The sequence below is a fragment of the Martes martes genome, assembly GCF_963455335.1.
Source record: "Martes martes genome assembly, chromosome: 10".
Lineage (NCBI taxonomy): Eukaryota > Metazoa > Chordata > Mammalia > Carnivora > Mustelidae > Martes > Martes martes.
In genome coordinates this window covers 32,033,254-32,045,604 of record NC_137898.1, presented here as the reverse complement: position 1 = coordinate 32,045,604, position 12,351 = coordinate 32,033,254, and the positions used below count along the sequence as shown (strand labels likewise).

The window sequence follows — 12,351 nt, the reverse complement described above, 5'->3', positions numbered from 1 at the left end:
TGAGTATGTGAGCGAACCATATTAATGTCATGAAATGTAAAAATGGTGGGGGTTTTTGGGCGTGTTTTATTATAAAAACTTGGAAGAAAAAGGACAAAAACTAAAGGAGGAAAAGTAGTCTACTAGTTCAAGGAGATTCCCAAGGTAACTTTTAAAATTAAGGTATGTTCTGTAACATATTCGATAAAGCTTTCAGAGTAATTACTGGTGGCAAATTGTAGTTGAATACTATCAAGTGGTTCCTTGTTTACTTGAGAGTGAAAAAATGATACGTTTGAATATCTGCTACTATGGTCCTCACTTTATTTAAGTGAAATGTCCCTACATTTACATAACCTTTTCTCGCTTATTTGTTGAAAGACTGCTGAAATGCAAATGACATTGATTCTTTTAGAACAAATAAATAAAAAGAGAAGGGAGAGCCATGGGGAATATAGGGGGAAAAGGAAATAATATAAGTGAGATCTCTAGTAAGCCACATTTTACATTAGCATTTGAGAATTGATGAATTTGTATAAAACGTTCTTGTTTTGACCAAATACTTTAAACAAATTACTGCATATTGAAAACATTTTTAAACATTTCTTGGGTTTTGAAAACACAAGTGAGAAAGATTTACTAATGAATTAACTTATATCCCAATGTTTTGTTTAGTTCTTCAAAGTTGTTTCTTACTGGGGTGCCTGGGTGGCTCATTTGGTTGAGCATCTGACTCTTGGTTTTGGCTCAGGTCATGATGTCATGATCCCATGTGGGGCTCCGTGCCAGGTCGGGAGTCTGCTTGAGGTGCTTTCTCTCTCCCTCTGCCTCTGGCCCTCCCCCTTCTCGTGTGTGTGTGTGTGTGTGTACGCACGCACGCACACTTTTCTCTATCTCTATCTCTAAAATAAATCCTTGAAACAAAAAAATGTTGTTTCTTACCAATCTGCCCTAGAATAACCATTATTCAATAAAAGTTTTGGTTTGGGGATTTGTAACTTTAAAATCTTAAGGGCTGAAAAAAAAATCTTCAGGGCTGAGCTGGAAGATGAAAGGTATTTATTTTTAAGTATGATTGTATAATCTGATTTCCTAAGAAAAAGCTAGTAGTTCAATAGTGATGGTTTTTACAGCTAAGCACCTTATATAAGGAAAGTGTCATACTCTGCATAGTTTGTGCCCTTTCTTTGTCATGTCCTGCTTGTCTGCAAGTACCTATTTCTGTTTGCGTTAGTCATCCTCTCTAGGTAAATTGTCCATGAGACCAGTGATTCCATCAGCAAATTATCCAGAAAATGCTGTCTTTGCATGTTGTGACAGATCATGTCACTGGTGGATTTATAGCTACTCCAGTGGTCTAATTAACCTGGCAGTTGTCTCCTGTGCCCAGCACTGTTGTCTCATTGCTTTGGTATCTTAGTTTTCATCTTCTCATCACCTTTTTTCTTAACTAAAACTTAGACTTACAAGTTTTGGGGTTTTTTGTTTTGTTTTAGTTTTTGTTTTTAACCTACCCCCACCAACCCTCTCTATTCACCACCCCCTTTATTTTTGATTGGCAGTATCATCCAGATAAACAAAGTGCAGATGTGCCAGCAGGAACAGTGGAGGAATGTATACAGAAGTTCATCGAAATTGATCAGGCATGGAAAATTCTAGGGAATGAAGAGACAAAAAAAGAGTATGACCTGCAGCGGCATGGTGGGTACTTGGGGTGAGGAGCCATAGCACACTGGCAACTCTTTGAAGCGCATTCTGCAGCCGTTCCTGAGGAGCATTTTCCAGCCTTCGTACCAAGTTATTATTGCCGCCTTGACTCCTCCCCTCCATCGCTGTTTTTAACTGTGTCCTCTGCTTAGTAGTGCTTATTGTGTATCCATTGAGTAGTTAACAAAACTACTAGGATGTGGCTTCTTTGGAAGCCATGAAAGCTGCTCTTTCTAACTAATGAAAAATGTTTAATCACACATTTCCAGTTAATGTTTAATAACTTCTTTTCATTAAATTTAATTATGTACTCATTCAGATTTTAATTGTAGCACTTTTAACAAAGTGTACTATATAAATGACAGTCGAAAGGAGGGTACCATAGGGAATAACATCATAAAGCACTCTGCTGTCTTTCAGCTTGTTTTAGGCTAGGTTTCGTGATTGTCTCCCGAATAAACTGTTCTTTATAAGACTGCTATAAATGGTATTTTAGGAATGCACCTTTCCTAAGCAGTTCTAAAAGTCATTTCTTTTATGCATTTTAGAAAATAGCTTCTTAAAACAGTGACAAGCTCTTGTGAGAAAGAAAGGGAAAAATGTAGGTCAGGTTTGTCACACATAGACTGCAGTTACACGAAGTGATAGGCTGTCTTTCAGCAATGGCCTTGGGATAGGAGTCCCTCAGTCTTCTATTTGAACCTTCAGTATGCACCCTGCATGCTAATGGGGGGGAGTCAATAATCAGTTACAGCCTGTGGGGAAAACACTCAATTGCACTCTGCAATAGCGCACCAGGTTCAACATTGACTCGAATGTGTTGATAAAAGCTCACTGTTTCTGTAGTTGATTATTGAATCCCCTCCCATGCCCTACACTGGCACATCATCAAACCTAACAAAATGATTTTAAGGCTCCAGCGACTACGGTTCTGAAAATTTGATTTGAGAAACCAGGCTTACTTCTAAAACACAGCATTAGAGGATAAAGCCAATGGTATATATGGAATGCCCATATTTATTTTCAGAGGGAATTGTACTGATAAAATTAAGTATTTATAACTTATAGGCAGTGTGTGATATCTTCATGTGTAAAGACTTCATGAGCTATTTGTTCAGATACTGGAGAACTTAAGAGTGACTTTCATCAGACTTAGCAGCTCTAAAGCCCTACTCTTTTAAGACTGATGAGCCTTTTAAAAATATTAGGAAACTAATGAGTGTACCTTTGCAATGAATTTGGATTAATTTTCAAATATGGCTTGAATATTGGGTCTTATCTATTTGGTGCATATATAAGTATCTTGCACGTGTTGTATTTCTTTTATAAATATGTTTTACTTTTGGCAGAAGAATGTACAAGTAGGTGAATTCTGTTCACAGATCTATCTTTTTAACCTTGGTTCACATGATAGTATTTTCTGTGAAAAGTACTGAAGCTATACATGAATTTGTCGCGTGAGAAGTTACCTATGTGCTTTTTGCCCGTCTTTACCAGTCATTACTTTGTGGGTGCCAGTTTGCTTAAGATAAGGATAATCCACAAAACTGTACTTTGAGGGGTGTAAGGTACATACTCGCCCTGTGGCTCTGCATTTTTGCCACTCCACAGCCTGTGTACTGTTAAGAACCTGTCAGTAAAACTGACTAGAAGCCCACTACCTAAAGAGAGAAGAGGGAGAAAACAGGAACAAAAAACTAATCTCTCTTGCTAGGGAATAGGGTATTGATAGACGAGAAATGGAGAGAAATAGGAAACAGAGTTAAAAGTGAGCAATAAAATTGCATGAAGGAAAGTTTAAAAAAATGTAAGAACAAATAATCAACAGCTTTAACCCTTTCTCATTGCCTTTGGGAAGTCCTTGGAAATGTGGATTTCTTTTGAGCTTTTAGTCCCTGGTTATAAGGTTTTAATGGAGATAACTGCAGCCTACAGGATCACAGGGGACTCTTATAGGTCATTGATGAGGCCACAACAACATTTAGACAAACTGAATACAGTGAGAAGTGGGCCTGATTCATAAACCGATAAATCAGCAGATCTGCTTGGAATTTATATATTGTTGGTTTGCTTTGCAAGTTTTTCAAGCAGGTTCTAGGAGGACAGTAGAAATGCAGCTTTTCCTGACCTTTTACTATGTCAGATCTAAGTACAAAGTATTTCCTTCATTACCAGCAGCTCCAGATGGTGAGAATGCTTTACTTTTGTTTTAAATTAAGATTGGATTGCTGTTCAGATAAGAAGTAGAAGTCTCTTATCCAAATATAACTTGCTCTTTTTAAGCCTTTCATACTAGAGCTATTTTTAAAAATCTCATAATAAACCTAGTTTCATCTTGTCATTTCTTTTGAATGCTGACATTAATTTTTCCTTCTTGACCCATCTTCAGTAAATGGCTCCTCAAAAGAAGGAAATGAACTTGAACTTCTAACAGTGAGGATTTAGATTCGATAGAAGGAAAACCTTTGAGAGTGATAATTTGTTAAAGACCAGGATAGGTTACCAAGAGAGAGAGAATTTGTTATAATCAGGTCAAAGCATTCTTTTTTTCTGGGTCACCCCCTGGGGACATGGAAATAGCTTTGTTATACAGAACTCTTTTTGCATGTGGTGATAGTTCATTGTAGAACTTTCTTTTCATAGGGTGTGCTTTAAATATGTTTGTTTCCTGCCTTCCATTAACTTGGAGTATAAAATCCATTAACTGTAATACTTGGGAAGGAGGCAAGAGACATTTTATTTATATGTTGAATGCTTTCTCGTATTTCACAGCTCAAAGTTGGTGCTCTGTTGTAAGAAAACTCTCATCAGTATTGCCCACAACCATTTATTTCCCTAAGAGATCATTTAAAGGGGCCCTTGACGTCCATATTTCTTTGCTTCACAAAAGATACTATCCAATGAGTCCTAATAAAGAAAAAGTCTAGGGTAGATAACCCCAGTAAAGTACATATATTCTTTCTTCGCCATTGCCACCTATCTAGTCTTAGTTGATATTTTTAGGGCAATGTTGGCCAGGCTGAAGAAAAGCAAATCTAAAAAAGGATGAGTAATATTCAGTTCCCAGATACTATACATTTTGAAAGCAGTGTTAACTAGTGAATTTAATCAATTAGTTCCAGTTGGCATATTTACCTTCTTGTTTCTAAGGATGCTTCCAAAGGCTTGCTTCCCATGTTCCTTTGAAAGGCATGTAGTTATTCAAGATTAGGCTTTGCATTTCTAGACAACCAGATGAGTACTTTGGAAAATCTTTTCTGGATTTATAAAATGTTTAAATGAGTAATATCTGTCGAATAGATTTTGGTGCCCTTATAAATATATGGGGAGTTTTCTTATATATTAAGCACATTAAAAAATGCATCAGAAGTATATTATAGGAAAATAATAGGGATCATGATTTAGTTGCTTTGTAATATATGACAGTCACACAGATGTCCAATGTCTCAGTGGCTCTACAGAGTGACACAGCTGATGAGTTAGGTTTATTTCTTTGTGACCTAACGTAAAACAAACATTCAAATGAAATCAGTCAGGTTAAGTAATGTTTTTAAAAAATAAGTGGATTGTGTTTGGAATCCTTCATGGTATATTATTTTATATTAAGATGTATCTTGGTTTTCTGTTAGTGAATTGTTTTGGTAATGTGGAGTCTTCACCTTACACAATCAGACAAGTACTTGGATACCCAGACATTGTACAGTCATTGTGTCTTTACTCAAAGCTAATCAGCTACTCTCCCTTAGCTAGATACAAAAGGTCATTTCTGGTGTTGTGTTATACAATTTACATTGTCCCTTTTATAAGGATAAATATTTGAGAATGGGAGATAAGCAAATAAATTGCAGGCCAAATACAAACATATCTTTAAAACCCCACCAATGTTAATGTGTTAACATGTAATTTCTTTCTTTCTTTTTTTTTTTTTTTAAAGGATTTTATTTATTTATTTGACAGAGACAGAGTGAGAGAGGGAACAAAAGCAGGGGGAGTGGAAGAGGGAGAAGCAGGCTTCCTGCTGAGCAGGGAGCCTGATGGTGGGGCTCGATCGCAGGACCCTGGGATCATGACCTGAGCTGAGGGCAGATGCCCAACGACTGAACCACCTAGGCGCCCCAACATGTAATTTCTTAAGCCCAAAATAAGAATCGTTCCTGAAAAGCTGATGCTTCCTGAAAAGTTAGTGCTAAAGACTGATTAACTCCATAAGAAGGGAAATAATACTTCTAAATGTAGATAATATGAATCTGAGTTAACTTAAGAATAATAACGTAAGGCCAGTAGATATTTATGTAGGTTATGTGCTAAACTGACCCTTACAAAATACTTGTATTAGTCAGATTAGAGTTTCCATCTATGATCATATCAGTATTTCCATTTGATTTTAGGAATTTGAAAATTGGCTGTAAAAATGTGCTTCAGGTAAAACTTGAAGATAAGCATCAGGGGGCATGTTTTTTTTAGTGACTGTTTCTGGGAAAAGTACGTATGTGAAATGATGCAGAAAATCCATCTAGACAGTTAGGGACTGGCATTTTCTTCAGAGGGAGAAGAGAGTATAGAGAAAACTTTCTGTGAGGGTCCTCCTGTTCCATCTTATTTGTCATAAGAAGGTGACTACTCATGTTACCTTTTACTTTTACTTGAATGCAGGTATCTGTTTTTGCAGTGAAAATGTATTTTAAGATCGTTTCTCAGTGGTTTTGCCTAAAAATTTGGCTAGTTTTAAAGAATGTTATAGAAACCTATGTATGGTCAAGATTATAGTTATACACACACATACACACACACTTGGACGCATTTGGGAGTTCTGATTTAATACTACCGAAAGTGGAAGATTTAAGGAAGTTTGTATCTCCCACTTTAATGTCTCTCCCAGTTTCTACTCGGGTACTTGACCAACTGAAATCAATGAGTCTTAACCCAAAACAGGGTTGGTTACCTTTCTCATTGCTTGTTTTTTCCCTCAGACTTGAAATCTTCATTTCATATTACATTCTGATTACTTCTCCTTTGCTCAATATATAACCAATGAATTAGAAATGAGTGTTGGTATTTTTTTAGTTTTTATTTTTATGTGTGATCTTCTTCTCACAGCTATCACCATAGGCTGTACCCAGAGTATTACACATACCCATAGCTGCTAATTGGTGTTCTCCTACAGTCGTTTACATTTTGATTGGTCTAGCTTTCTTTATTCTCACTCCTCTGTTTAAGAACTTTTATAACCACCCTCTCCCCAACACATTCACCCATTCATGTAGAATTTAAATGGGACAGAAGCTTTGAACTTTGTTCCTAATTACTTTTTCTAGCCTTATCACCAATCACGAACCTGATGTGAATCTTCTCTCCTGGTTCACCTAGGGGCTCCCAAACACATATGCCTGTGTTGTTTGTCATGACTCAGTACACGCTCCCACTCTGATTTGTCACAGTTTATTTTTTGTTCAAGTTTGAACTCGTCCTCCAGTCCACCCCCAACTCCCAAAGAAAGCTTCCCCCCACACTCAAATCTACCATTATTTTTAATCTCTGAATCTAATCTGCGAATTAATTATTTTGAATTTTTTCTCTGTGGTTCCTATCTTGCAGTTTTGTTTGATACGTCGGATGGACTATGGCTTTGATAATAACAGGTCGATTTTAGTGGGACTGACTATAGCAAAGTACATCAAACTTCTTAGCACTGTCACAAATCCAGACATGGTAGTAGCTGCTGCCTCCCTACACTGTGGTACTTGAGGCTTTCCCCTCTCAGAATAGATTGGTGTTTAGTCATTTTCTTATGGTGGGGTATGAACAGGTCAACAAAACATTCTGAGATAATAACAGTTAAGATAGCTGCCATTTATTGAACACTGTATCTGTGATAATTGTCTTTCAATCATTGTTTAACAGCCTATTAAGGAAGATATTTTAAAAAATCTGAGATTCAGAGGGGTTAAGTAATTTGCCTAAAGCCACATGGCTAATAGTTGATAGAGGAGGAATTCAGAGCCATTCTCTGACTTTTAATCATATTGTGGTGCGCTGTCAAGTTTTGAATAGGTGTGTGCAGCCTCCTGTTTTCAGTTCCAGATGGGCAGGAGTGAGTTATATTTGCGGGTCAGAACGAGAGGGCAGGCCTACCTCTGCTGCTGTTCTACCTGTTGTGTAGTGAAACATGAAATTCAGGTTCCGGGTTTCATTTGGTACCTTTTATGAGCACTGCATGTACGCTCAGTTTACAAAAGCCCCAGTTCTTCCAAGTCCGTAATTAAACTCCAAGTTTGTAATTTTTCTTTGATATGGAAAGCCTTGCAATTGTGACTCTTTAATTTCACCTGGGAAAGGATTATAGAGCTTTCTGATTTAATGAGCAGGTTTCACGTTAAATGTTGCCTGATTCAGAATCTCTTATCAAGGTAGTCTGAGACTGTTCCAAGAACAGAGAGTTTTAAGGAGAAGGAAACCTATTTCCTTCAAGTTAGTTCCTATATGAAAAATTTAATTATGTATAGTGAAATGATTTTTAAGAATGAGGTGATTATATACAATTAAATTACTTGGTTTTAAAACAGCACGATACTAAGTTAGACCTAAACAAAAACACTGTTTGCTTTTTACACACAGATGACTTCCGTAAGTGTGAAATAAATCTTATTTTAAAAGGCATAAAAATAAATACAACAGACTACTTGCTAAATGAGAGTGTCGTGGGGACTTGATCGCTCGAGTAAGTTCCAACATTGCTACACATGAATAGTAGGGACAGAACTGCAGATGGACTAGATCTTCTGGCCAAAATTGGGTTGAATGAGACTTTTGATATCTCAGCCATAATGAATAAAGTTAAATTCCTCTCCACCGTAGCTTTTTGTTGCTATTATTTATTTTTACTTATTTATTTGAATTGTAGCTATGGTTAGGTTTCCTGGGATTAGGAAGTGTAATTATTTAGGCAGCAAAAAGTTGTTTTAGAAATTTTACTATCATTAGGAAGAAGCTTTAAAAGGCTGGAATTCCATTGTCTTGTAAGAAGTAAGAAATATTTATTGATTCCCAAATGGAGCTGAAAAAAAAAACCTTTCCTCTTTTAGAAAGTTGTGAATGACCCAGCGAGAGCTCTAGTAAGCTTTACTGAACCAAGCTGCTAATAGTTATTTAATGTTATTCTTCAGTGTGAAAGAATCTCCCTAGATTTTCCTTTTAATCTCTTTGAATTGCAGGCTCATAAACCTCTCTGATGAGTCCTGCCAGTGTTTTCTTAGATCCCACTGTTGAGACAAAGGAGCTACAGAATTCTTTCACCTCTTGTTGTCAGACAAATCCAATAGAACACAGGGTCAGAAGGGCCTGTACTTCTGAAGGTTGAAAGATTCTTTTCCAAGTAACCACATAAATTATTTGATTTTATCATTATATTCCACAGGAATTTCCTTTTATAATGCATTGCTTTCTATATATAAGGAAATTTGGATCTTTTTCTGATCTCCGTATTTAGCTAAGCTTTGGGTATAGCACAGGGTGTGAATGGACCTATACACCTTAGGAAAAGCTGAGCCCATTTACTTCAAAAGAATTAGGAATCTTGTAGTGTAATTGGACTTAAGATAGAGTACCCAAATGCCACGCATTGCGTTTTCTTTCCAAATGGCTGGGTTGGTTTGTTTTTAAGTTATTACCATTCTGGAGCTAAGATTCCAGATTTAAATCTTGTACCTATTCCTTTTCTTTTTTTTTTTTTTTTTTTTTGGTACCTATCCCTTTAAGTCGCTGCATAAGTCAGTTTATGTTTTCTCAGTATTTTTAGTAGTGTCATGTTAACAGGAAAACTTTGAGATAGAATTTATATTTTTGGATGCCTATTGAAATATTTCATTGTAATGAGCAAAAATATTTGTAATATGTAATACTCAAAAGAAAAGGAACTTACCTATTTTGCAGATGCCATGCCTGATTAGAAGACAATTATCAAAGCTAATTACAGGGTTCCTGTGAGTTACTTTACAGGCTAGGGAGGAATTAAGTTTTCTAATTATAACTACAATGGTGGACAAGCAGAGATCATTGTTTAAAAAGAAAAAAAAAACATTGATTTGTTTGTGCTCCTTCCTTGTAATCGTAGTTAGGGGGGAAGTTGCTGTTGCCCCATTCCCTGGACACCTGCCTCTCAACAAAGGATTGTGGTCACCTCCCCACCCCCTACATTTAGATTCACCTTTTACTTGTATGTACCCCTTCTGCTCATTATACAGTTCTCCAGGGATCCAATTTTCCCTGAGTTAATCACCCCCAGCCTTTTTCAGAAGTTGTTAGATTACCATCTTTTCAGGGAATACACACTTTCTTAGGCTTTTAACTTCTTTTCCCTAACTTTTGTTTCCTTATTTCTATTAAAAAGTGTAGCTCTTAGAGTCTCAGCACACTACTTTAAGACTTTTTGTTGAAATGTATCATACATGCAGAGAAGTATACCAATCCTAAGTGTCCAGCTTGATGCGTTTTCACAATAAATACACCCATCTGACCAGCACCCAGAAGGTCCCTTCTGACTCCTTGTAGCCACCACTTTCCCCCACACCCAATACCACGGTGTCACGCAACAACTCGGGATAGTTTTGCTTGTTAGATTTTATATAACGGGGAATTATATAGTATGTTCTCTCTTGTGTCAGATAGGACTTTTAAAACCAGAACCTCACAGAAACCTGGACTGTATCCACATAATATTGAATAATCAGATCAAATAGTTAGATGTTTAGACAGCCACAGAACATGAGAATATTTTTTATTTCTTGTAACTCTGACCTTGGGCAAAGTACTAACCAGTTTTGCATTATTTTCCCTCTTATTATGAGATATCATCTAAGTTGATCTGTCATCTAAGAAATAGGTCGCTACTCCAAAGTAACTGTATGTAAAGAAAAAAATAAAAATATGAAGGCCCGTTTTTTTGAGGAAGTGGAATAATAGAGAGGTGCTCCACGCGAAATACTAGGTGAGCATGACAGTAGCTTCTTTGTGGAGAAGCACAGCAATATGCTGACTTCCTTGGCAGTTCTCTTTACCAGTTATTTCTCATTTATTATTTTCAAGTAAAAATAGCTTAGTGGACATATATGAGTGGGTTGTCCTTTTGTGTAATTGCTATATTGCAGGTGTCCAAGATAGGTTAGATTAAGGCTTATTCATCTTGTCATTACCTCTGCCTTGTCTGATTTGCTTTAATTGATTTCCAAAATTACTGAAGATATCGATCAGATACCCTGGAATATAGCCAACTTGATTGTAAATTATTTACATCTGTTTTTCCTCTAACTACAGTCTGTTAAGTGCCAATTACCCCCATTCATAAATCTAAAAGTTTTCATTTCTCCATTCAAGCAAACTTACCTTAGTCATTCTAAGAAATTGAAACATATGATTAAGATTTGTTTTTCTCTCCATGGGACTTTTAGGGAGAATTTAAAAAAAAAAAACTAAAATACTGAATAATCTATAACCAAGTGTGCTTTATATAGAATGTAGAAATTGTTTTGTTCAGAGATTACCTCACATACTGATACAGTCTGCATAAGCTATTCAGTGGGCACAGAGATGAAGGAACTCCCCCACACTCCGACCACTGGGCAGAGTCTTTAATCTTTGGATTTTAGGGTCAGTTTAATAGACTGTTGGGACCTAATAAATATGAAGTGATATAATATTTGACATACTTAATAGGAAACCACAGTGAGTTCAAAATATTGTATAATTTTTTCATCTATTTTAAAATTGTGTAACTCACCAATAAATTCTGAACAGGCAGTTATTAAATATAATTAAATTGTAGGCATTCACACAACGGAACAAAGGAAAGCATTCTCAGCAAGTGAACAAGAGACTAGTGAGACAGCTAAAGAAAATTTTATTGGGGTGAGGGGTGGATTTTAGTAGTTTCTTTTAAGCATCGACTTCTAGAAGAACAATACAAGCATACATGAAGTATAACATGCCTTTAAAAACAAAGACAAGTGCTTATCTATAGTTGCTTTCTTTGTCCCAAAGTATACTTGTTTTAAGCAAGAGTACATGCTTCTACTACCTAAACTATATGCTTACTAAATTTAGGTAGAATTCCAAGCTTCTTTGAACCTTCCACCTGCAGGGAAAACTTTGGCCTAGGAAATAGCAATAGAACATCAACACAATACAGCTGTATGGTTATTGAAATCTTTTAAAGTAAGTCTTTAAGTTACTTATTCCTCTCTTGCAAGCAATTAAAAATCAGGTGACCCTTACATTGGTTAGAGCTTTGTTCTTTAAAATACTTTTAGATGGGGAGGCTGGGTGGCTCAGTCGGTTAAGCATCTGCCTTTGGCTCAGGTCATGATCCCAGGGTCCTGGGATCAATCCCACATCAGGCTCCTTGCTCAGTGGTGAGCCTGCTTCTCCCTCTCCCTCTGCCTGCTGCTCTGCCTGCTTGTGCTCTCTATGTCCCTATCAAGTAAATAAAACACTTTTAGACTGATCTCATTTGATTAGAACAACACACTGGTGTTGGTCTGTTCTGTCATAGCAAATTCCATAGACTGGGTGGCTTAAACAACAGAAGTTTATTTCTCATAGATCTGGAGGCTGGAATTCCAAGATCAAGGTGCCAGTCAGTATGGTTCCTGGTGAGGGCTCTCTTACTGGCTA

The 12,351-nt window shown here is 36.6% G+C and overlaps 1 protein-coding gene across 2 annotated transcripts in view; it reads left to right on the top strand.

The window, feature by feature from the left end:
• The window catches only part of DNAJC24 (DnaJ heat shock protein family (Hsp40) member C24), a 64,660-nt gene that overhangs the window by 46,131 nt on the left and 6,178 nt on the right, over positions 1-12,351 (top strand). For both annotated transcript variants that reach the window (XM_080816990.1, XM_080816989.1), the window contains exon 3: positions 1,542-1,680. In XM_080816990.1, the coding sequence (XP_080673116.1) occupies positions 1,542-1,680 (139 nt within the window). The remainder of the gene's footprint in view (positions 1-1,541; positions 1,681-12,351) is intronic.